We start from the raw sequence: 26,152 nt of genomic DNA, 5'->3' as shown, positions 1-26,152 counted from the left end.
ATATTGTATCGGACAATGTAGTAGTCACTTGCAAATAAATTTATGTGCTATTGAATTTGAAATGTATAGATATGAGTGTTTCCATATAAATATATATTATAATTGACATTTATCATCATTCTTTGTATTAACATACTCTTCTCATGATATTTGTTGCCGCCTAATATATTCATTTAGGCAAAAAACTGTATATAATGTTTATATGCCTAATAAAATATTGATTGATTGATTGATTGAATAATTAAAATTATATGATTTTCCTACCAACTAAATTGGTTCAAATACAAATGAGCCGCGCCATGACAAAACCAACATAATGGGTTTGCGACCAGAATGGATCCAGACCAGTCTGCTATCTGTGCAGTCTGATCAGGATCCATGCTGTTCGCTAACAAACCCTATTACAAGTAGAGAAACTGATAGCGAACAGCATTGATCCTGATCAGACTGCGCGGATGCGCAGGCTAGTCTGGATTCATGCTGGTCGCAAACCCATTATGTTGGTTTTGTCATGACACGGCTCATTAATTAATATCACTGGAAATTCAAGTTGGGACATGTTGTTTGCTCTTTCAGGCCATTCTAATTTCTAATCCTCATTTTTATTAAAAGAAACGAGTAGTCGTAATATACATGACCTTTTAAATTTTGTCAACGGCTTTACGGTAAAAATATTAATATTCTAATTTAAAAATCAATTTGGTGAAAACTGATCATTTTCACATTGATTTTGAAAAAAAGCCACCATCAAACGTAACAAAACAATGATGCTAGTATAATACCTTACATTCATATAGGAAATTGTGTCTAAAAGCCAATATAGTAAAAGCCTTTAGCTTACATAGTTCGGAGAGAGAAAATCTAGCCGAGCTATGTGACAGTACGTTTGTCGTCTGCAACTGGTTGACAGCAGAAGGCGCGTTCGATCGATGGCCGTGTTCATTTCAATGATTATCCAGGGCGCTGACATTTCCCCATAATAGATGCCTCATTGGGTGAAACTATCGTCCTTCTCAGCTTTATTGTTGCAGTATGGAATAATAGAACAATAATGGAGTGTTCTTATTAAGTAAATAATATTGTCACTGAGCCTCGATATGATTTGTGCATAATTCCACACAAAAATCGTCTGCTCGGAGCATTAATTGCATTTTGTGGTTTATTCATCTATATGGAGATTAAAGAGGATATCGAGCAACAAAATGAGTTTTAAATCATGATAAATATTCAAATAAGTTGAGAAATTAATCGAAATTCACATATATAGGTTGCCATACATCTGCGCAACAATGCAGACATACAAAGGTATGTATAATTATTCATTGATATAGAATTAGAAATAATAACATTTTTGATAAAGGATTTTCAAACATTTTAATTCTGAAATTTTGTTTTCTCTTACTTAAAAAAAACTGCATCTCTTCTGAATATGTACCGTATGAACTGTTCAAAATGTATTTTATATGGTAATTTTAAAAATAGAATGTTTTTAAATATCAACAAAAGATTTTTGAAGTACATAAAAATCAAATGCAATTTTAATACATTGCCTCCATAAAAAATCAAAATTTCAAATTGACTATAATACAGTCTTTTTTATCTTACGTTTTAATAACAAAAGTAACGGGTTAACTCCCACATGATTTATTAGGAGTTAACCTGTAACTGCACTAAGGTGACCTTACGTTGTTACAATGTTTTATGATAAAAAAAATCAAACTCATTATACATATGTTTTTACTGTAAATATCTGCTGGATTAAGATTTGCTACATGTTTGCAACATACATGTACCCGTTACAGAAAGTTTCAATAACTCTCCGAGGGTATTAAATGTCACTATATGAGGGCGACGTGGCCGAGTGGATAATCTGCCAGACTTGTAATCTAAGGATTGCTGGCCTCATGAGTTCAATTCCCGTCATGGGCAATCCGTTGTTACCTTGAGCAAGAACCTTTACATTCATGACTTAATACTGGTTGGTATCAGAAACGGACTTATTGAGTATTCCAATAAGCTTATAGCTTCCAGTACAATCGAACTATAAAGTAAATGCCATTGTAGACAATTATTGTCTACGATGTAGAATAAATTCAAAAGGTCAGGATTTACGAGCCAACCGTTTAAAGCTATCAAATTCACTCGAAAGACTGTGAATTTATGGATTTTGTAAGTTCCTGCGCTCATATATTTAATACCTTACTCGTTGTAAAAAATGTCAGTACGAAGAAGCATTAGTTTTGGCGAAAGACATTGAATGTTCTTGCATAAAGCTGGTCATTTTTTCACTTAAAAATCTTAAAATAATACTCTTTATAACCGCTACAGAATGAGAGTGGCTTGATCCTCATTACCTCTTCTTATTTTCCCGTGATTAATCAAACTTAATTTAAACTAGAATCAATAGTTGGTATTACTAGATATATTTTAAAACGAGGATGGACAAATAAATGCTGTGTTTCTAGGCCGTTTGCTCGAGCCTTACTCTTATCACATAATCATGTCATATGAACATATTTTGTCATTTTATTCTAAAACTGGTTAGATCAGGAAAAAATCGAACTCGTAGTGATTGGTTTAACATCGCACACACTTTTTCAGAATTAAGTTTATATTTTAAATTAACAATTTAAAACAAACTTGCCATTACGCTATATCTAATATATAATTCAAACTATGATGTAAACAAGCCAGTTTTATTGTAGTATTGTAGCCTGACTACGCATTATAGGCAATTGATTAAACAGAACGAAAATGAACAGTTGGAATTAATATTTAATGTCTCAGTTATAATGCCCTTTTCTATAAACGCAATAAAACGATAGCGAAGTATTCTAAATTGATACATTATTAATGAATTAATAATGAACTTGAATGAGTGTTTGTTGTAGGATGGTTTTCATCAGATATGCTTATTACACATGTATATTTTGACCTGTACTGTTGTTATTGATATAAAATTGATAAAATAGGGGCGTCTCAAACCACAAGTCTCTCATCGCCGTGGGTTCGAATTCCGGCAGGGTCATTGAATTCTTTCAGGAAGCTATCCAGGTACCTTCCGAAACGTCAGTTGTTCTACTAGGGCGTTCGTGAATGAAATAATGCACGTAACGGCACATGAGGTCTTCCTCTACCAATAAAACTGGAACGTCGCGATATCACATGTTCTGTGTCGGATTGATATAGTGTTCTGTGTCGGATTGGTATAAAACCAAAAACAAACGAACAAAATGATAAAGCAATTATAAGGTTTATTGGCTTCTTTTATAAAAAGATACGACAAAAAACATGGACATCCGTATGCAAATAGATTAATTATGAATTGTACTACCAGACAAATTAGTACGAATTATTATCTGCGAATGTTTTGACTTGTATGTATTCGCATATACATGAAAGACATCCACTAAATCACAATATATCTATACTTCATCAACTCTGTTACTCTATTGGAACATGTTTATTGACATTTTGGTGTTAATCATATTTCATCAAAATAACATAAATAATTAACACACGCAAATGACTGGCATTGCATTACATAAATATATGACGAAAGTCGTCTCTTTATTTATTTGTTTAATTTATATATCTTATATTCTAAACCTTAAAATAAAAACAATTTTCATGTTTAAATATGATTTTGAAAAATACATGTATTTGCAGTTCATTTATAAAACCATATACTTGTTAAGATAAGCTTAACCGCGAAATACGTTATGTTCCGGAACAAAGTAGTAATGTAGTATTCAACATGAATTGCTTAAAACCACATTTAGCTTTTATCAACAAGAATTCGACAACAATTAACAGAGTTATTTTTATTTTGATGAAACCAAAAGGTGAAAACATCGATACGTGTAAAACCACCGTCTGTCTCACTATTTTCCTAAGTCTGTCTCCAGGTTAACTGTATACCTAATGGCAATTACGAGGCTCGGACACAGCTATCCTAGAACTTGATATTCCATCTTTAATGACGAGCAAGTGTTTGATGTATTTTGTGTGAAAAAAAAATTGAGAAAACTAGCTAATATTTCATTCAGCGTCCATATAGATGTGTATGAATTCACAACTTCTTTCATGACGTTATCATAATTACGCAACTTATACATAAAGGCATTTAAAAGGCTTCATTTTTAATCAAGCGACTCATCTTACACGTTTTGAAAAGTTTCTTTTGTGAAAAGTCTATAATGTCAAGTGTAACCATTTGTGGTATAAAATACATATACATGTACGTAATGGTTATATTATATAGAAAAATGCGGCGTCGTGTGATTATCGGGAATATTTTATTTCTCGAAGGCATTCATACTGATATTGTATGCAACTGATATTTTATGCACGACTTACAGAGATAACTTAATGCCTTCCAAATTTCGATGATGATTGGTTTCGACTAGACACATTATTGTTAAGCAAGAGATTAATTGCACCCGTAAGAAAGAACATTTTCATATTGAAGACATTAATGTTACAAGAGACGCATGTATTACAGAAAATACGGTTCCTTAAAAAAACAAAAAAACAAAAAAAACAAAAAAAATGTCTAAACAAAAATCTACAGCATTTTGTTTATAATGACGATCAATATGTTAATTAGAAAAAGAAAATGACGTCAACGAGTATAATGTATAGGTAATTTTTACTACTCAGTTATATATCCCAATCAAATAATAAGTACTATTATAAAAAGGAATAATGAAATAATTGGAATTGATTTAATCACAATTTAATCAACTGAATTTATGGTTTTATCTTTAGAGTTATAAGGATATTCTAATATCAATAATATTCTTAATACCATACTGCTTAAAATATTATTTTCTCGTATAATATAGACCAATTTATCGTTATTATAATGATTAATAATGATAACAATTATAATAATAATAATAATAATAATAATTATTATTATTATTATTATTATTATTATTATTATTATTATTATTTTTATTATTATTATTATTATTGTTATTGCTATTATTAGTTTTTTATTACTATCAATTATTATCATCATTATTATAAGTTTTGTTATCATTATTATTCTCATCATCATCATCATCATCATTATTATTATTATTATTATTATTATTATTATTATTATTATCATAATTATTATTATTATTGGGAAGAAGAAAGAATTAAATGACAAGTGTCATTGGATAACTATCTTTAAACAAAGTTTAGTCTTCAAAATAGTGATGTTTCGCGGTTATTAAAGAAAATATGCCATCGAACTTTAACTTAAAAATTTTCAACTCCATTCTTTTATTGAAAACGTGTTTTAAAAACAACACTTTTCCCAAAGCTTATATTTGGCCCTCACTTTCTATTTCATTTCACTGACTTCATAAACGTTAACTACAATTCATATCATTTCCAATCAGTTTAACGCACACTTTGGAAGAGATCTTTATCACATATTCTAAATGAAATTAACCAAGCTTTCCGAACATGTAATGCAACGTTATTTACACACGGCAATTTGTGAGACACGGCTAAATTAATTTGAATGTGTTGTTTCACAATATCAGATGAATAAATAGTATCACAGTTGTTCAGCAATGGAATAGTGCATATTATAAATCAGATAGTTTGTATAGATTCAGTAAACATATATAAGTCTGTTGAACCAATTCTTCATGTCGTGATATAAACTAAAGTTTACACACATTCGTTGGTCCCTGTTAATCACATGGACGGATTGGAGAGCGTGTCAATGAGTTTATAACTTTCTCCACAATCAAACTAAATAGCAGAAATGAGCCGTGTCACGACAAAACCAACATAATGGGTTTGCGACCAGCATGGATCCAGACCAGCCTGCGCATCCGCGCAGTCTGATCAGGATCCATGCTGCTCGCTAACAGTTTCTCTACTTGTTATATGGTTTGTAAGCGAACAGCATGGATCCTGATCAGACTGCGCGGACATTCTGTATTATTCATTGTAAGACTGAAGTTCAAACAAGCATTTCTATCTTCAGTTTTTATCGCCCTCTTAACTCACTTCAGCACATCTGTGGATGTTTCAAAATTTCCAAATTTTATCATTTCATGTTAAATATTGAATACTGCTTAAGCCGGTGCTAGGGGGCGTGGACGGTAAATTGCACTTTCCATTACCGTTCATGAACAGGCTCAATCAAACCGAGCATTGCAACAATTTCAATTTTGTCAGTTTGGGCGTTCTTTAAGGATTCTTTATTTCTATCTATTTCATGAAAACAACAAAATGGTCATTATAAGTATAAACAAAATTAGTTTCGCCAACATGATATTTCTAGAGAAGAAAGCAAGTTTTAGTTCGAGAAGCAATGACCCCCAGCCAGCATAAGTTAATTGCCATCTTTGATTACCTTCATATTACAAATTTGTGTTTCAGAAATATACGACAGCCGAACATTAGCTTAGTTCAATGACTTAACAATGGTATGACTTATTTTGATCTCTGTTGTAAGGCTTCCGATACATTGGTCGCAAAAAGAGCACGTTTAAGTTCTCATATGAAATTATCATGAATGTTTAGTGTCGAATTTATTATACAACTAACTTCTTCTTCATGATAAAAAGTGAGATTTCTGCAAAAATACACAGCAGCCGTGTATATTATTAGTTATAAAGATTGTTGACAGGTTATGTGGCCCTATATAAACGGCTGTTTGTAAATATATGTAAAATATCCATTTTATTTTGTTCAGCCCATTGTTTTCTCGTTTAGGGCATAAGCATTCTTTTACTTGGGGACCATACGCCGCTTTTCATGGAATGGCACTAAGGTGTCACATTGAAGGTTCCATGACAACCACCGTATGAACACATCTGCGGAAGTCTCTTAATTTAAAATTTCACCATTTCGTGTTAAATGTTGAATTCTGCTTGGGCCGGTGCTAGGGGGCGTGGACGGTAACTTGCACTGTCCTGTACCGTCCACAAACAGACTCAATCAAACCGAGCCTGCAACATTTTCAATTTTGTTGTGTTGGGCTTTCTTTAGGGATTCTGCTTTATTTTATATTGCAAACAGCCGTTTATATACGGCCATATAACCTATTAACAGTTTTTATAACGAATTTATAATACAGCAAACATCAGTTTTTAGAGAAAAAAGAAAGATTTCTTCATGAATCGACAACAGCTGTGTACATAAAACTATATAAACGCCACGATTATCCAATGAAAAGCGATGTTACGAACGTGCAGTATTTTAAAGTTTTATATATACGACTGCTGTCAAATTATAAAGAAATCTCGCTTTATTCCATTGCTGTACTATTTCTGTCAGGTTATATGGCAGTATATAAACGTTTGTTTGCAATATAATCATCGCCTTGTGGCTCTGGATATATTTATAAACAACAGTTTATATAGGGCCATACAAATTGTCAAAAATCTTTATACATTTTGTTACTAGTAATATAGACGATAACAGTGTGTGTGTGATTTTATGACGTTTCAGGCATGAACTTAATTTCGTTGCTTAGTTTTTATTTAAAAAATATAGCATATTTTGATTCAAGGCCACCTTAATATGAGAACTGTTGACATATTTGTCTGGCGGATATGGGATATTTTATTGACAACCCATTTATGGCGGTTTTTACCTGCCAGATATGTCGAAATATTAACACATTCTTATTCATATTATACTTTTGGCTTAATAAAGCCCAAATATCAATCTCATCACATGGTTGTTTCTTATTTCTCCATACAAGCTTCAATTGAGCTTTTGGTGGTTGTGGCAGTTAAAATAAATGTATTTTATGTGTCATAAAATTATTTATATGCAAGAAAACATAATTTCTAAATATCATTCACTGAAGTTTCCTGTAAATCCGCATTTATTTTATGCTTTTCAGTGAATTACTGATTTATCCGTGAAAATTATATTTGATAATTTCACAGTGAAAATTATCAAAATATAATTTCACACTTTTCAATGACGAAACTACTTTTAAAGATTTTTCCCATGTGGTACCTCAATCTTATTTTTGCTAACAATTCTGACAATTTTAGGCTGTTTAAAAAAAACGCAAAGCTGAAATTAATAAATGACTTAAATGTCAAAAGTAATAAAAAGAAGAAAACTTACTTCTATTCATTCAAATTCCAATCACCAAATTTCGTCTCTAAATTTTTTGCTTCATTTTTACAGTCTGAAAAATACATTCCTTCCACATGCAAACTGCTCTTTATGACATTTGGGCATATTAAAGTATTCTACGAGCAATAACTGCCGTATGCTTTATGAACAATTGAAAAGCAATGCCAGCCATCCAGCTCGTAGAACAAGTAAACCACCCAGCGTCCCGAGCAAGTTCCAAGTTTTCCATTTTCATAGCTGCTCTTTTTAGTGTATTCACATCTGTCAACACTAATTTTTTGTCTGTTTCAATCCTCATATATGTTTTCTTTCTTTTAAAAAGTTGTATGACTAACAAATCCAAATGATATCCCTCTGAATCAAACACAATTATTTTCATCCCGTGAAATACACAACTTTAAAAGATGGCTGCCGCTTGCATTTAACCAATCGCAACTACTCGGCCCTTTCCGTCAGTCTTCGGATAAGGACCTCGAACACAATAGTATGAATACACAGACCGGATGCGGTATTCCTGTCTAACCTACGATAAGAAACTAAACATGTAAACAAATAGTAATTTAATACTTGGAGTTGTTGACAAGTTTATTTCCAATATATGTAGTTAAAGTCCACCTAAAATAAGTGAATTCATAGGTACAAAAGCAAAAAAAACAAAACATTATTTCTATATTTACTAGTATGGCTGTAGAAACCGAAAGTACAAAAAACCAACCTTTTGACATTTAGTCGGATTTGTTAAAAATTGAACATCAGTGGTCATATTTAAATTACAAATTGTTGTCAGACATATTTTCAAGCAAAAGAGTACCGGAACAGGCATAAGATGTCAAATATATACATTTTTTTTTACATTATCTCTGTTTCTGTATCTGAAACCACGTGGTAGAACTACTTTCAATCCGTATTGTTTCCGAGGTTTATATTATAGATAATAGCCGAGGCAGTTCCGAATAGCATTTAACAAAGCCGGGTCTAATATAAATTCGCAGTAAGTAACAGAAATATGGATGGATGGATGGTTGGAATTTTTCTCTTACAAGAATTGTTTTTTTTATTATAAAAACAAGCGATCATTCATATTTTTTAACAAAATAAATAATATCACTGTCATTTAACGTTTATTGTCGGACTTATTTTTCAGCTCAAGACTTCTTGTTTTTAATGAGAATATCCTCTATGTATCTTATACACTGCAGATAGAGGTCCGCATACCGAAGTTTTGTTACCGACAAATAAACGGTGCATTTATAATTAGCCTACGTCACCAATCGCAACTACTCGGCCCTTTCCGTCAGTCTTCAGATAGATTATAGCCGAGGCAGTTCCGAATGCTACGTCACTTCAACAAAGAAACCCGCATTTGCTTTTCCCACCCTCCAACCACAATTATAAATTAGCATTACAGTCTTGCAAATAAATAGTTTTGTAACTTCATGCTTATTTTTTCTAGTAATATACTGATTGTAAATATTGATTTATCATGTTCTCTCTCGTTGTTATTTGGTGTTGGCGGTTTTTATGCTGCCAGATATGTCGAAAAATTAACACATTCTTATTCATATTATACTTATGGCTTATAAAGCCCAAATATCAATCTCGTAACATGGTTGATTCTTATTTCTCCATACAAGCTTCAACTGAGTTTTTGGCGGTTGTCGCAGTTAATATAAATACAGTTCATCTTTATGTGGTTAAATATCTCTAAAAAAATAATTTATGAAAAGCACATTTTCAACTATAATAAAATTCTAGATATTGAATGGTTTCCCATGAACAATCACAAGTATACTTACACACTATTTAAATACTTATTAGAAGTAAACGCCTTTTAGTACAAAAAATCTGATTTCCCTGAAAGTGACGACGGTAATTGTTAACTTATTTGAGGTTTCAATTTTCACATAAAACTGAACTGGCTACGAATAAAAACTTATGTATACATGAATTGTTGAAAATTAGAAAACATTGTGTTTTTTAATTCAATGAAACATCTGCGTTTTCATAAACATTTCTTTTGTCGGACTATATTGAAAACCAAAACGACTTCCTCTTAACAAAACAACAACACCTACTGCATAGCATATAAGAAAAATACGAAGAATAAATAATGGCATACGAATAGAATGGTAAAATACGATAGCAAGTTATGTAAGTGTATTTTAGAACATTGTTATTTTTATGAAAGTTATCTATGAACCAAAAGTACACAGTGGTGAAAGTCGATACAGTCGCACTTGTATAATTGCCTTATTTGAAATATCTTTAACAGCTGAATATAGAATTTAGTAAATCTAAAGTATTAACACCATGTGATAACAAAAAGACTTTGAATTCACAATAATATGAATTATTATAGCAACGTAAACTTTCATCATCATCATCATCATGTCATTATGATCATCACCATCATTATCATCATCATCATCATCACCATCATTATTTATATTTTTTTATTGTTATCATCATCATCATCATCATCATAATCATCATCATTTTTGTGATCATCGTCATCATCATCATCATCACAAGGAAACAAATTATAAAGATTTCTACTATATATGAATTAAAACAAACGTTATTAAACCTCTTTCCGAAAATGGTAATTACGGCTCTACAGAACATTCTTTTCATACATTAACAAATTCAAAATCAAATCATATATCTCATCAACACTGTTATTATTATTTTTTTAATCATTCATCTCTTGTGTGTGTGTGTGATTTTTGTTATTATCATTTGTTGTTGTTGCTTCTTCCTCTCTTTCATCTTCTTCTACTTTTTCACTACACCAACCACATTTTTAAGCAATAAACAACTGAAAGGTGCATAAAACAACATTAACCTTCATTACTTAATCAATAAACGTATTAACAATAGAAAAATTATAACTGTACACGCTAAGTTCTGTACATTTTCGACTTCAAAAGAGAATTATTTATGAATATACATGTTATAATTCTATTTTCATATACTTAGCACTTTGATATCATGCCGTCATTCCATAACAAGCGCCTAATATGCGAGATTTGTAATTTTACAATGAATAATTGGTTCAAAAGTTTAGCATACCAAAGTTACGATCAGGAGAGGTTTAGCATCAGGAAATATGTGATATGTGGAGTTATTGTAATTGATTTATGTCAGTGATATAAAACATAATGTAGTAGATATTTTTCTTGAATTATGATTTAGCCAAGAATTTGACATGTAAGCATTATAAATACATGTATATTCTAAATTGCTATAAAATAACGCTTTCGAACGCAAACATCATTTAAAAAGTCCAAACTGTATCTGTAACTAAAACATAATGAAACAATGGGATGAATTTATTGAGAATGGCTGAAAACAATAATATACTGATATCTTTATAATTGAAGCCAAGGTCTACGATCGTAATTAATAAGTCTGGTGAAAGCCATCCCCTTGTCTTATCCCCCTTCATTAATCTTACCAGACTAATGTTTTCTAATGTCATGAAAGGATATTGTAATTATCAAATACAAGTTCACTTGCAATGCTTTGGAAGAGACACATAAATCACGAAGAAATACTTTCCGTTTAGCCTGTTAAATTATCCCATTTGCATTGGTCATTTAGAGTTTAGGAGACGCAAAATAGCTAGATAAACGCCGACACCAACCGGTTTGTCACCAACTACATTGATTGCTTGATTAATTGATTGAATAGCAATTATTGCTCTAAATGTGATACTCTAACTTGCGTAAATCTGTTGTTGGTTTATATGAATTCTAAACAAACTGGTTTAGCGAACAGTTTTTGTATCGCTTTGTTAATTTTTAATATGGGGCCACAATATACAGTTAAATTATAACAGGCATTATACAATATACATTGTATATACCGGTATTTCCTTAAATTATTAAAGTCAGTGTACAATGTAGCAGTTTTGTAAATTCACATGGGGTAAAAAAGTTAGATTGTGTTGCCATGTATCTTAATACTGTATGATGTTGATAATATTGGCATGCATACTTGATGCCGTTGATATGTAAAACGCATTATGTTATGATATCAAAATGATAGAACATGTGATAATAGAAACACCTACCTCCATGAATAATTGATCTATGTTTCATATCGTGATGTGTTATTAGCAGATCACAGGTCTTGCATGCTATATGGAACTGGCATAAGACTGAGTTTGTTGTTTAAATCAGACATTGTACCGGTTTCAGAAAAAGGATTTAAAGCTTTTTTGTTGTGGTTCTTTTAAATCACCCACTGTATTCTAATAAAGCGAGTTCTCTAAGTATATGAAATACGAAATGTCGACTCTGTTCTGTGAAAATTTATAAGGTATCTGTGAGAAATATCGAATGCCATATATTTCACTTGTAATTAACTCTTTTTTCTCTCATAACGATACATTGAATCAAGTCGAACATTTGAATGAAATATATCATCATTATTTTTTGTTCAACTTAACTAATATTCTCTTAATAATTCAAGCGAAATAAAATACAGTAAGAATTTTATGATGGCTGAACAAATGTTCTTTTGATGGATGACTTCAAATGTCATAAGTAATTTTTAAAGCAAAGATTGTCACCTTAATATATTGTCTGATTCCCTGCCAGATTGCCTGATAGTTACCTCTCATATTAATGTTACTGATTGAAAAAGAGCTTAAAAGGTGTCGAGGTATTCAAAGTTATTTATCTTTTCAATATATCAACGATTGACACTTTTGAAAGTACAAAGTATAAAAGTACATATTAAAGATGCCTCACTCAGTATTTGTCATAATTTTAGCTGTCATATATGGTTTTATTACCCTTCCAGATTTTACTACTTTTTGATTGGATATTGGTAACCCGAAATAAATTGATATTACCGAGCCAGACGGGTAATATACACAATAAGTTCCCCCGTTGGGTACCCCACGTTGTAATACAACATGCGCTATGGCGATGCGAGTACGGTTTGATTTTACGCGATGTAAATTCCGATTTACAGGCACTTTTTAACTGTCAAATGATAAATATTTACCAAAATAGAGATATGATGCATATTCTCATCAGTATTGAAACTTATGAAAATATTTATGATAATATTAATTCCAAAAAAGTGTGCTCAACGGACTACTCCTTTTCTCTTCATTAGGTTCGAAAGAAAATACGTCATGTATTTATGTGACGTCATGCGAAGGGGGCCTTAACGTTTCATTTGAAGTAGCAATGATTCGTATTAAAATCATGTTAACTTGGCAGGGGAAGGGAAATAAAATTATTATTTTGGTTTTTGAGTGATATATGTGGATATATTACATGTACCTGCCAAGATAAAATATCACCAAAGCCGTTAAAAAATATTGACAGGTAATATGTCCACATTTATCACTCGCAAAACCAAAATTAATATGATATACATATATAACCGTGTTATCTTCTTCTTGTGAGAAGTTAATACAAAAACAGAAGCTGACTATGATAGTACATTTTTTAAACGAGATTTACGACAGAGGCAACGCGCTCCTGTTCGAATAAATTAGAATTAAGACAAAATATCAAGAGAAGTAGAATTAAAAACAGAGGAAAAAAAACAGAAAAAAAAACGAAGGATGCAAGTTCTGGCATCGTTTCAATGTAAAAGGGAACATAAATTTCTCGTGTGACATTACAAAACATCAGGCGTTAAAAAATGACCAAAGAACAGTGACGGAATTCTAGTTAAGAGCATAGCAACAACATACGTTTTTTTTTAAATTTAAGGAATGGTTCAGCCGAAATTTATAAAAAGGACAAAACTTAATTTAAGTTATGATAACAAATATATAAAGAATGCCTGAGATCCAGTATTATTAAGACTAGTTCTTTAAGATAAAATATTTAGACAATAAAATCTCATTTAAATATACTTAGTTGCTAATAATGTTACACTTACACACATTAGAAGCCAACGATTTGAGTAAGTACGACGATAACACGGTTCATACGAAAACAGAATGGAATTTAAAGTTACAGAAACATGTTTGAAAAGTAAAAAAAGGACTCCACTGAGGTTTGTTGACATGACGGAACTGGAATTTATTTTATACTAGTGTTCATTTCCCAGTTTTCCCACTGGGTTTATGCTAGTAAGATCAATATTTGAGAGTTTAAAATGAGAACTGCCTTTAGCGCTAAAACACATATATTATCTTATTTTTTATCATCGACTACGATAATTTCCGTTAAAAGGAAATGTCTCCAGCGTAAATGTTACCACGATAGAGAAGGAATTAAGCCACAGTTCTCTACAGAGTCAGTCAATGTATTCATGACAGAAAACGCGTGTGTGACTGGATTATGTCGGAGGCGTCGTTCTGTGAACGTTGCCTTGACCCCTTGTTCTTTTGATCTCTTTTTTTTTATCTTTCTTCTTTAGTAAACGCAAAGCGCAAAGAAACAATACAACAGTAATATAATAAATCAGTAAGATTATAGAGATATATGTTTTATCATCTGTAAACAAACACAATATATTGCAATAAGTTTTATCATAATTATAAACCATGGTGACGGAGTGTTATAACCCAATTTAATCAAAACGATAAATTACACTATTGACGTGACGTCATTTCCGTTATACATAGAGTAAAGCGAGTTAATGTTCGCGTTACACTAAAGGCGCGTCAACGGAAAAAGACTTTTTTAACTATACACCGTTCTTATTTTAGATGTGTGATATATTTAATAAAGTATTCGTGTAAATTCATTACTAAATATATTGAACACGTTGAAGAAAAAAACAACAATTTTATGCTCATCGGAGACTCGCATAATATGATTTTATTCAACTTGTTCAATAAATTTAGTATTAAATCTACACTCAATATCTTTTATATCTATGATTAAGAAAACAAAAACAAGGTATCAATATTAAATATCCTAAGTATCGGTTTTTTGGCATTACATAAGATTACGTCTGTACACGGCTATTTGATATAAAATAACATATTATTATGTTTGTCTTCAATACGTATATCATTTAATTTACCCTATACTTTTCATGCTCATTTGGGGGTTAACGGGTAATCTTTATCAAATTAACACTTTCAGTACACGACCAGGCAAGATTGGCAATGTTCCATTACCACCACCATGATGACTAGTATTTCCTCTGACTGAATATAATTTGATAAAGGAATACGTTAACAAATGATCATGGAATTAAGGTAAATAATGTATGTCTAGGAGAAAATATTCCTCGTGTCTTTCAATGAATGTTATAGAGTAAGGATTCCAAATTGTGACATGGAAATATAAAGTAGCAACGGAGCAAATTAGTTTTAAAGATCCTGTATGTTTTGTGACTGATATTGTTACTGTATGAATACCACACTTGCAAAATATTATATAGCATATAATTATGCAAATTAAACAATTTTCGAACATCGAAGAATATGTAAAATGTGTACTGCAAATATTTGTGCACATTATGTTGAATCAATTAATTACATGCATTATTTTCTTATTGGAAAATTTGACCTAGAATTTATAGAAAATAAATTTCTAATTAACTCCCTTTATTTACATGAAATGTTAAATTGGGTAATATCTTTATAAATAATGCTTATTGGAACTTAACAATATTGACAAATCTTAATTTGAGCATCATATTTATGAAATAAAACCATGAAAAAATTGTGTTACAGGATCTTTAAGGAAATAAATAACTGTAATTTAAAAGAAAAGAGCATGGCAAAGATGACTGTTGTTTATACAGTTATAAAAATATGAACTGATTTAGTGTAAAGATTGCAACGGATTGTCTTGACGGTGTTAAAAGGAAACGCGACCCCCATGCCGGCACTAGGTTTGAATATTAAATGCCGGTCAAGTACAATGTACTTTTATATCATTACTCCTCCTGGGTCAAAATTAATGTTTGTCGTACTGTTTTACACAGCTGGCGTAAACTGTTGAATGTCTTCTGTAAATAGTTTCTTTGAGATGCAAAATTTAAATGGATAAAATAGAATGCAATTGTCTAGGCATGCACTATTTCGCACTTATTCTATTTTTTACTCTCTTAAATATCTATAATATGGTGGCTGACTTGTGTCATGTCGTATTTTCGGTTCATTTGGCGCCAAGTGACGACTTTGTGGTACTTTTGCTCCGCAGGGCGCAAGGCGAAAATACAATAATACGACAAAGTGGTGACTTTGTGTATTTTCATGTTTTCGTCTAGCGCCCCGAGGACCAAAAATAACACAAAGTAGTGGTTTTGTCCTTATTTCGCTAAAGCTAAAGTACGTCAACATGTTGGCTGTTCGTGTTTTCTTCTAGCGCCCCCGTAGAGGGAAAATGACACAAATCAGCCGCCATACCTCAACAAACTGTAAGGAAAAGCAATATCATAGATATGAAACAAGTGAAAACGGAATACTTGTAGAAGCATATATTCCTTACGATTAATTATCTTTCTTTTTATTTTCCAGAAATTCCCGTCGTCTACATTGCCCTTGCTGTTTGTATAACTATTACCTTAATCAGTGCAGTAGTCGGCTACATCAGCTGGATTTTATGCCGCCGGCGACAAAAACCAACCGTTGCATGGAAGAAAACATATAAAGATAGTGATAGTTCCCCTGAATCAATACTTGACAGAAACCTGAAAATTAGCCAAAGCACTCCGGAATTAGCGACAGAATGTGGCGATGCAGAAACACAGAAGTCAAGATATTTAAAAGCAAAGCTGTTTTTCAAATCGTTGCGACAGTCAACCATGCCAACAGTATCTCAGAGACACCAGTTATTTCATCGACAGCTTTCACATCAAATTGATCTCTCTAAAATTGAATTCTCTGTGCAAAGTGCAAAACATTCGGAGCAGCCGAATCTTGGCGTTATTAAACCAGAGCTGTATAAACAAGCGTCTATTGAGAGCGTGCGTTCGGAACACGCTGTATGTGGACAGCTGCGTTATAGCCTACAATACGATTACGAACTAGAACAACTTCACGTAGGCGTCATTCAAGCAGATAATTTGCCGCCAAAAGATTTTTCGGGAACTTCGGATCCTTACGTTAAAACATATCTTCTACCAGACCGTAGACAAAAGTTTCAGTCAAAAGTTCATAGAAAAACGCTTAATCCAGAGTTTCATGAGAAATATATTTTTAGCGTTCCATTTGCGGAGCTTGGTGATAGAGTGCTGCAATTTAATATTTATGATTTTGACCGTTTTTCTCGACACGACTTGATTGGAACAGTGACAATTCCAGATTGTGTGCCTGAGGGTTGTCGTATGACGACAGAAACATTCTTTGTTCGCGATATCCTATCATCATATCAGGTAAGCAGACAATATAACATACATTACGGATTGGTAACCAAAGATTTTTTAGCGGAAACTAAATAAGCACTCGTACAGGAAATACCATGTATATTATAAATGTACTTTAAGTTAATTGAAACTTTATGTTGCTATTGATGCAATTAATTTGACATGCCCCATTATATTAATCAATATGGTGAAAAAAATTCATTCTAACAATATTGTTCAGTTCATTGTGTTCAAAATAGTGGTTGACAATACATACTATATATGCTGGACAAAGCAAATGCGGCTCAACCTTGATGAAAAATTAACAAATGAATACAAGCATGTAGTGTAAATATATTTAATTCCTTATATCCAAAAGAAATTTCATTAATGTCCAATAAGATTTAATAAAACAACAAATGGTGTTAACATGACATCACATAATCCCTAAAATATCATGGTTTGAATTTGGCAAGTATGCTAGATATATAATGGTTATCGAGTCAATTATCATGGAGTGCATCTCTGTTGGTGAAGTGACATAACACAAAACAAATACGATTTACACGTTTAGAAATATTTAAAGTTGTTTATTTTACATTTTTGGATTCATTGCAATGTTTCTGGAGAAAATGCCGATTTCGCCTTTGTTGTGACATTTAATTTCGAGATTGCCTTGTTAGGTCCAGCTGAATTGCTTTAAATCGGGTTAAAATTAATGAAATTTCTCATAGATATTTGTTTTACTTGTACTTTAAAGTATAACCGCAATATTGAAGCTAGGCAGTGGAAAGATTATAAGTTTTGTTCCGTGTTTTGCTTTAATCGTATAGGTTTACAGAATGTTGATGATTTCGTTTGATGCATTAGCAAAACCCGATTGTGCTCCAGGAATCTTTTCTAATGCCGAAGAAATGCATCATTATAACTCAACGACATTCAATTTCCACCCACCTCTCTGAGAATTGCATTAAATATTTACAATAACAGTTTACTTAAGGAGGAATTCTTAAGAAAAGAAATTGATTCGTTTGATTTCTAAAAAGATATTTCCTCTATTGTAGGAGAAATTTGATCTTGGCGAACTGATGATCACTCTGTGTTATTTACCGACGGCGGGCCGTCTAACGCTCACGGTGGTCAAAGCCCGGAATCTCAAAGCCATGGATATAACCGGCTCGTCAGGTATAAACATTTTAGATACAATTGTTCATTGATCACTCCTCGGCAAATAGTAACAAAGCACTATGTCCAAACTTATACTACAGTAAATTGTTAAAAAAAAACTTTAAGCGCAAATTAAAACCTACATTTATAAAGCAGGGTTTGGTTTGTGGTTTGATAGAAGAAACCTATAACACTTCCGTTTTCTTTATCAAAATGTTGTAACTCGATTTTTGTGTATCCTTTCAATTTTTATCTTTAATGTTGGGTACACAAGCTGTATGAACTAAAATTGGGAATATGGTATTAGTCAAATGCATACAATGAATTAAAAAGTACGAAACAGATTTGTTGTTTTAGCAATAGCTGAATCGCCTTTCAAAACATCGATTTTTTTATCATATATGGTTAAATTGTTACAGATCCCTTCGTTAAAGTGACACTTGTATGTCAGAACAAGAGGATTAAAAAGAAGAAGACATCAGTTAAGAGGAACACACTGAATCCTGTATACAATGAGGCGATGGTGTTCGATGTACCACAAGAAAACGTAGATGATGTAGAGCTTGTTATCAAAATCATTGATTATGACAGGTAAAATGTCAATGACATTAAAGAAGGTAGTGTCACTTATACGTTAGGGATGTTGCTTCAAAACATGTAAAAACCTTTACCAATAACTTCAACAAACGCTACATTATCATCTTTTCACACACACACATACACACACGGACAAAAACAACTACAGCAAATCTAAAATGTCATTCGGAACTTCCAAAAAACACTAATGTGTCTTGAAATTAATGATCACAATAACTAACAAAACAACTTATAAACCTCTTTGTTTACACTTCCTCTGCCTGCCAATCCTTTCTGAGCTTAATGAAGCTTTATCTTAATCAAATAAGACATCGGAAAGCATTTTCGATTAATTAAGAACCAGTAGAATCTTTTACTGTAGAAATACCGTAAATGTAATTACATAATTGCTTAAATGGTTTATTTTTGTCTTGCAGATGCCTACATTTAAATGAACTTAAATTCAAAAGTTATTGCAATATGCCAAAATGACATTTTTTGTTTCTTTTAAATGACTGAAACTATAGCTTCTGGTATTTCAGGTTTTACAAAATGAATTATTTTTCCTTCTCTCTATTATTTCTGAAGCTGAAGGTGTAATTTTCCTCAACCAAGACATAAAACATGAGCATTTATTTAAAGTTAGTGATTTTCGTATTTTGCAGGATTGGTCGGAATGAGATTATGGGATGTTGTGCAGTAGGTCCGCGTTATGTGGGCGTCGGGCGTGACCATTGGTTTGAAATGCTTGAAAATGCAAGAAAACCAGTGGCTCAGTGGTATACATTACAGGAGCATGTACAATATACGGATTATAAAAGTGGTGGCGGTAAAGGTTGTTTCCGGTACAGACAGGCAACAACAGATTCCACGTGTAGCGAGGACACTCAATGAGTGCCAACATTAAATCTATGAATCTCATTTGTTATCACCTTGACAACCATTTGCAGCATACATTTTGGAATTCAAATCATAAATACATATATTTCATGACATGGAGTATACGATAGGATTCCAAATGAATCATAATTACATGTACTGTGTAGTTGTTTATATACCGAGTGAAAGATAAACTGTATGTTATTTAATTATATATTTCAAACAGAACATAAATTCACATTAAGGCTCGGATTAGCAAGACGTATTTTTATTACGTTAAGTTGTTAAAACATTTTAAAAGCTTTTTTCGACTCTAGCCACCACATATTTACAATCAAAATTAACAAAATTACTAATTCCAATTTTGAATATTATAGGTTCAAACAAGAGGGAAAAACGTGCATTTTTTGTCCGTATAAATGTTGGTTAGAGAGAATAGGGTATAGATGTAAGTTATTTATTTTTCTATGGTTTTCCACATATTGATATATTGTGGATTTTATTTATATTTAATCATAACTTTTCCCAAGAGCGTATACTTTACATTTCATTTTAAGTGTTGTATATTTATTTTCCTAAAATACATGCAAGTATATGATTTTGAAGAACGAATGATTCTAACTGTTTGATATATGATATTTCCACTTGCTTTTAACTAAAAAAGAACCTTTTAGGAAATTTGTAATTCATAATGCGCATATTTTCATCGTTTCTGGAATTATATGTACAATAAAAAGAGAAATGCCTAAAATATCAAAATAACATAAAAGGATTTAGATCACATACATCTTGGCAGGTAAGTAAAAATGCGTTAAAATATGAATGGAAACGATTTAAGGAGAATTAAATATTTTAAGACAAATATATTTCACAAAGTGCACGTTCCGATAGACCGAAATGATAAAAAACGTATTTTATACATTTATTATACATCTAGGCAAATGTATGTTATGAATAGCACGTTCTACAGAATTTAGATTAAAAACTACGTAGACGATACTGACGTACAATACCTACATTCCTTCATATATTCCAATCTAAATAAGGAACGAGATCAGACACGTCACTGTCATGCGACATTTTCTAATGAAGCTTTCTATGTAGATGTTCTAAAAGGTTTTGTGACATAATAAAATGTGCTAGTACAGTATCTCATAAAAAGACAATTGACATATTGTCATTAATGATATGCACTTTTATTGGACATCAACGCTTTGATAAGCTGGTATTTCTTTATCGTCGGAACCCACCATGTACAGCAATTGATAAGTAAATAGCCAGGGCTACCGAGGATTGTATTTCTTTAACAAGTGTTAGCATTTCCAAAAATGCTAGGAATCGCCGTTCAGCCATGATTGTATGTGGGCAACACATAAAGCAAACAAAAATACTTGGTTAACTAAGTCAAATTATATTGACGTGCTAAGCTAGATTTTGAAATATTTTTGTTCTTTTAGGTATTGTCCATATGAATAATATCACAATAACTTAACACGTTTTAGAATTAATTTGACTACATGCGCTACTTAATTAGTGCAGCAAAAATAATTAGCTACTTGCGTAATTAACAACAGTTACTTGGCTACACAAAAATTGATTTCTGTAAATGGTTGGTTCATACATTCTTTAACTGGACTTTAAGTTCTATACTCCGTCGACGGCTTTGCTTTGAAACTTGCTAAATAATAGGTTTGATGCAATAAAAACAATTAAACTCGCCCGGAAGAAAGCATTTATTAGGGTTTTTTTTCCTTTAGTGCAAGTTTCGGAAAGAAAACAAAATATACTCTTATTTAGACTGAATTTTCTAATCATAATTGACATGTAGCAAAAAATATTGCAATTTGCTGTGTCTTTCCTACCTACAAGAGCCCTAAAACCGTACTGAGTTCGTATATTGATAATGGTATTTTTCAGTTGTACGAATAAGTAACCCGACAAATATGGCGGTTTGGCGTGTACATTCACGCATCGCTCGTTATAGTTATTTTACATATTTTTTATCATGTGATATTAAATTATTCGCTTTTATTGGCTATCTAAAGGCAGGCGGTGTACAGGTAGAACTGTTGAAATCTTGTTAATTGTATATATCACCGTCCAGGAACGGCGATAATTACTGACAACTTTAACAAAAAGCTCTCCCGTTAACTGTTACTTCGTTTACGTAAGATTTTAATCAATGTGACATGCATTGTATATATATCATAAAGAAAATTGTTTTACGGTGGTGCAATATATATTTTTCTAACAAAACTACATTATTTCTGCTTTTCATACTTTCATATTTTTCTGTCGACAATCACGATTAATATGTTCATGCGTTAAACAGCGACGCGAACAATTGCCATTCCTTTTACCCTATGAATTTGAGAAGCACTAAAAAGATATTGTGTTGTTTCGATGTCTGTTTCATTACTGTTTGTCTTAATCTTTTAAAGTAACACAATGTTAACTTTTGTCATGGATATTTATATGTTTCTAAAAAGGAATTTAGTATGAATATAATAAAAGTTATAAAAGTGGTGTGTTTGTTTTAATTGCGATATTTGGTCATAGACTTGCTAATAATACATTTTTTTTATCTAATTGAATTTCATCTTAATTCACTAGCTCATTACTTATTATTAACGAACCAACTTCCATCTGTGTCAAGTGTTCATTCTGTATGTGCTTTACAGGTTTATAGAGAATAACAGGTTACTGTCTTTTGAGAAAGGGTTTCTCAGACAAGGTTAGATATGATCCTGGAAGGGGCGAGGCTTGCCGAGCCCCTTCCTGACCATATCTAGCCAAGTCTGAGAAATCCCTTTCTCAAAAGACAGTAACCTGTTATTCTTTTTATCATGCCTCTATTATGATTTTGCATCTTATAATTTTAATTCGGGGCACTAATTTCTGAAAGTACGGTAACCATAAGAGGGTTATACGCCAAAAAAATAGTCCGAGGGATTTTACTAATAATTAATAACACAACACAATTTTTGGTACAATTTGCTTTAACAATTTATTTACTGTGTTACTATGAATTATCATAAATATTCAGCAAAGTCAATTAAACAATATCAACAATAAACATTTTCAGGGCTGATCTGGCGTAGGAACATAGTGTTCTCAAGTCACTGGCTGAGAAAGGTTGCTGTTCTCAGACAGACTTTATCAGCCAGTTGTCATAGTAATGGCATGATAAAATTTGTCGTAATCACTTAAATTTAGACATACATGTGTATAACAAAATTGCTTTTACCTAGTTTGATACCAAACATCTTGAACAAAATATTGATGTATATTTAAAAGCGGCTTTTTCAAAAAACATTTCAAATTATTCATATTCATAATATCAACTACAGTTCAAATTTGATTTTTAAGAAATATTTTGAAATAAAAGGAACTTTATTATGATAATACATAACTTTATTTTCATTAATACTATACTTTAATATCATGCGACTATAACAAGCCTCCGTGGAACGAAGATAATATTGCGTAACGGTATTTATTTAATTTTAAATTTTTAAAGGCGTCAACGTTAACGTCTTGGTTTAGAGAGGATGCCATATAATGAGAGTATCCTGTTTTGGAAAACACTTACAAACAAAGGAAAACAACAACAAAAGCATTACACAACATACTTATATTTTTGTACATTTAGATTTATAAGATTTATAAACATAATCATTTTCTTATAATACTTATTCCTGGTGAAGTTCGTTCGCTTGTTTAAGCAACCATCGATAATATTTCTAGACTTTTATCTCCTAAAGCTATGTTGTGATATCGCACAAAGTAAAAACAAGTTCAGTTGTCAGCTTTGGGACAGACACATAAATCTCGAAACCGTTCTTTCCCTTTAGACTGTTACATCATCTCATTTCCTTTGATCAGAAATAAATAGCTTGATGAATGTCATGACTAACTGTTTTGAGTTCATTTGAGATGAACAAGATTCATGTTGATGGTCTTCACAATTGAGAAGTTGTATATCTACTTCGTCACCTTAGTGCAGTAATGTGTTAATTCCTATTAAAATTCAATAGGAGTTAATCCATTTCTGCACTTCGAAGACGATTTTTAGGAGACAGATTGTTCAAGTAGTTGAGTATACATATCCATTTGTTACTTTGAGTAATGTTAATATGCTTGATTGCTTTATAGTTGTGATAATGCTATATATATCACTATTTTAAAACACTGTTTTGGTTAATGCAAAGCGGATTACGTTTTTTAATCAAATGTGAAATAAAGTAAGAAGGTAAGTTTTCCTTGCAAATTCGGATATTAAAATATACAGTATATACTTTATAAAAGAAACGCATACTGCCATGAATAAGTGATCAATGTCAAATTTAGTGGTGTGTTGGTAATAAACAGATATTCCATGTAAATTTTTAGCTGACATTTAACTGTGATGTATTGTTTTTAAATTATACATTAAATGAATGTTTGAAATTTAAGACAATAATTTTAAGCAAGACTGTTGAAATCTAATCGTTCAGGAATGGACAGGTTGAATCTCTCTTGGTAAAATATTTAATTACAAAACAAAAATTCTCAAAATTGCCAAAGTTATGAATATTAACGCATTTCTAGCTTGTTTGGTAACAAAGTTTAGATTATATGGGGCCGAAACAAAAGATAAATTTACGCAATTTTAGTTTAAATGTGTATTGTGTGAGTCTACAATATTTGTCTGATGTTTCACCAAAAATAAATGCCAACGATATAAACCAATATTCAGCTCTGCAAAACAATTATTCCCTGTATTCAACTTAGCGAGTAAACGAAATACAGTTACGATTGTACATAAAATTTCCATAGAATTGCTTTGCAGTTACCCAGTAAGCAGAAAATACTGGATGTAATCAAACTAAAAAGGTGTCAATATTTTCATAACTATCGATCTTTTCCATCAGTTAACGATCAGTTTTATAGTTCAAATAAAAGAAACGTCAAACATTTGCTTTGGCAACTATAAAAGTGGCATTCGAGAAGATAGTGATAGTTGTTTTCAGGTTGTCCACAATGGCAGAGGGGAGACTGGACTATATTACGAGTGAAAAGGTGATGATTTAGTTTGCTACAATTCATGCGAAGCCTAGCATGTAAGACCTGTGCCATTCGTGATCTGCTGTAAAAATAAGCGGGCGTACTTTCACGGACTGGCATAACTTTACTTTTTAAAACTTTTTAAGTGGGTGAATTTCTTACATCTGTTAATAGGTTATTCCAATCGCGAACTGTCGTGGGTAAGAAAGACTTGTAATATTGGTTAGTTCGGGAATGTACAGGTCTCAACTGATCTGGGTTTCGAAGGTTGTACGAAGACGATGATCCAATATTTGGGGGAACGAGATTTGTTAGATATTCTGGTGCAAGACCATTTATCATCTTATAGAACATTATAAGCCTTTGAACGCGTCGTCTCTCTTTTAGGGATGACCAATTTACTTCCTGTTGAATTTTATCGAGAGAGACCAGTTTGGTTGCTCCCGATACAATACGAGCACATTCGTTTTGGAACTTGTCAAACATATCCTTTTCAGCCATAGAGCAATTATTCCATATAACATCAGCATATTCTAGAATTGGTCGGATGAAAGAGGTGTATATTACTTCGAGAGATTTCCTATCAAGAGTAAATTTCAGTCTACGCATAATGTGAACCCGTTTCCATGCTTTATTTACTATATACTTAATGTGTTCATGCCAAGAGCGAGCAGTCATTTGAAGATGTTTGTGATGTTCTACTTCCGGTATAATTTGCCCATGCATGTTTAGAGATGGGTGGTTTTGCTGATGCATTTTTCGACTTAGCAATAGACATTCGGACTTTGCAGGATTAAAGTTAACTAACCACGTATCGGCCCATTCTCTTATTTTTAGGATATCATGCCTTCTTACAAAAGTGCGTCAAATCACTCAAAATGTCTCTCTTCATACTCTCCTGTTTGGGGATGTTTCTCTTTATCAATCAGACAATACGGAGTTATTTCTGGCCGTCCAAAAATACATAATGGATAGTGGGAGGTTTGCATGACGAGTAAATGTTGCAAAGTACTGTCTACGACTTAACAATTACACTGGTAAACACTTAAAAATAAATCATAGTCTTTATACTGTCCTGTGCAAAAAATCATTT

At 31.9% G+C, this 26,152-nt stretch overlaps 2 protein-coding genes across 2 annotated transcripts; one reads left to right on the top strand and one right to left on the bottom strand.

Moving 5' to 3' along the window:
- The first annotated feature begins 884 nt into the window (after positions 1 to 884).
- LOC132716897 (synaptotagmin-6-like) lies at positions 885 to 22,548 on the top strand. Its single transcript, XM_060700230.1, has 5 exons — positions 885 to 1,305; positions 16,565 to 17,421; positions 18,456 to 18,576; positions 18,978 to 19,149; positions 19,800 to 22,548. Exons 1-5 carry the CDS (start codon positions 1,290 to 1,292, stop codon positions 20,026 to 20,028), a joined length of 1,395 nt encoding a protein of 464 aa, XP_060556213.1. The 5' UTR covers positions 885 to 1,289; the 3' UTR covers positions 20,029 to 22,548.
- A 2,652-nt stretch (positions 22,549 to 25,200) lies between these two features.
- Positions 25,201 to 25,815, bottom strand: LOC132716894 (uncharacterized). The gene has a single exon (XM_060700228.1). It carries the CDS (start codon positions 25,813 to 25,815, stop codon positions 25,201 to 25,203), a length of 615 nt encoding a protein of 204 aa, XP_060556211.1.
- Positions 25,816 to 26,152: the final 337 nt, after the last annotated feature.

The sequence above is a fragment of the Ruditapes philippinarum genome, unplaced genomic scaffold (assembly GCF_026571515.1).
Source record: "Ruditapes philippinarum isolate M1 unplaced genomic scaffold, ASM2657151v2 ctg5108_1_1_1_1, whole genome shotgun sequence".
In the NCBI taxonomy this organism is placed as follows: Eukaryota; Metazoa; Mollusca; class Bivalvia; order Venerida; family Veneridae; genus Ruditapes; species Ruditapes philippinarum.
Note: the sequence above shows the minus strand (reverse complement) of the source record. Positions and strands in the feature narration are given on the sequence as shown.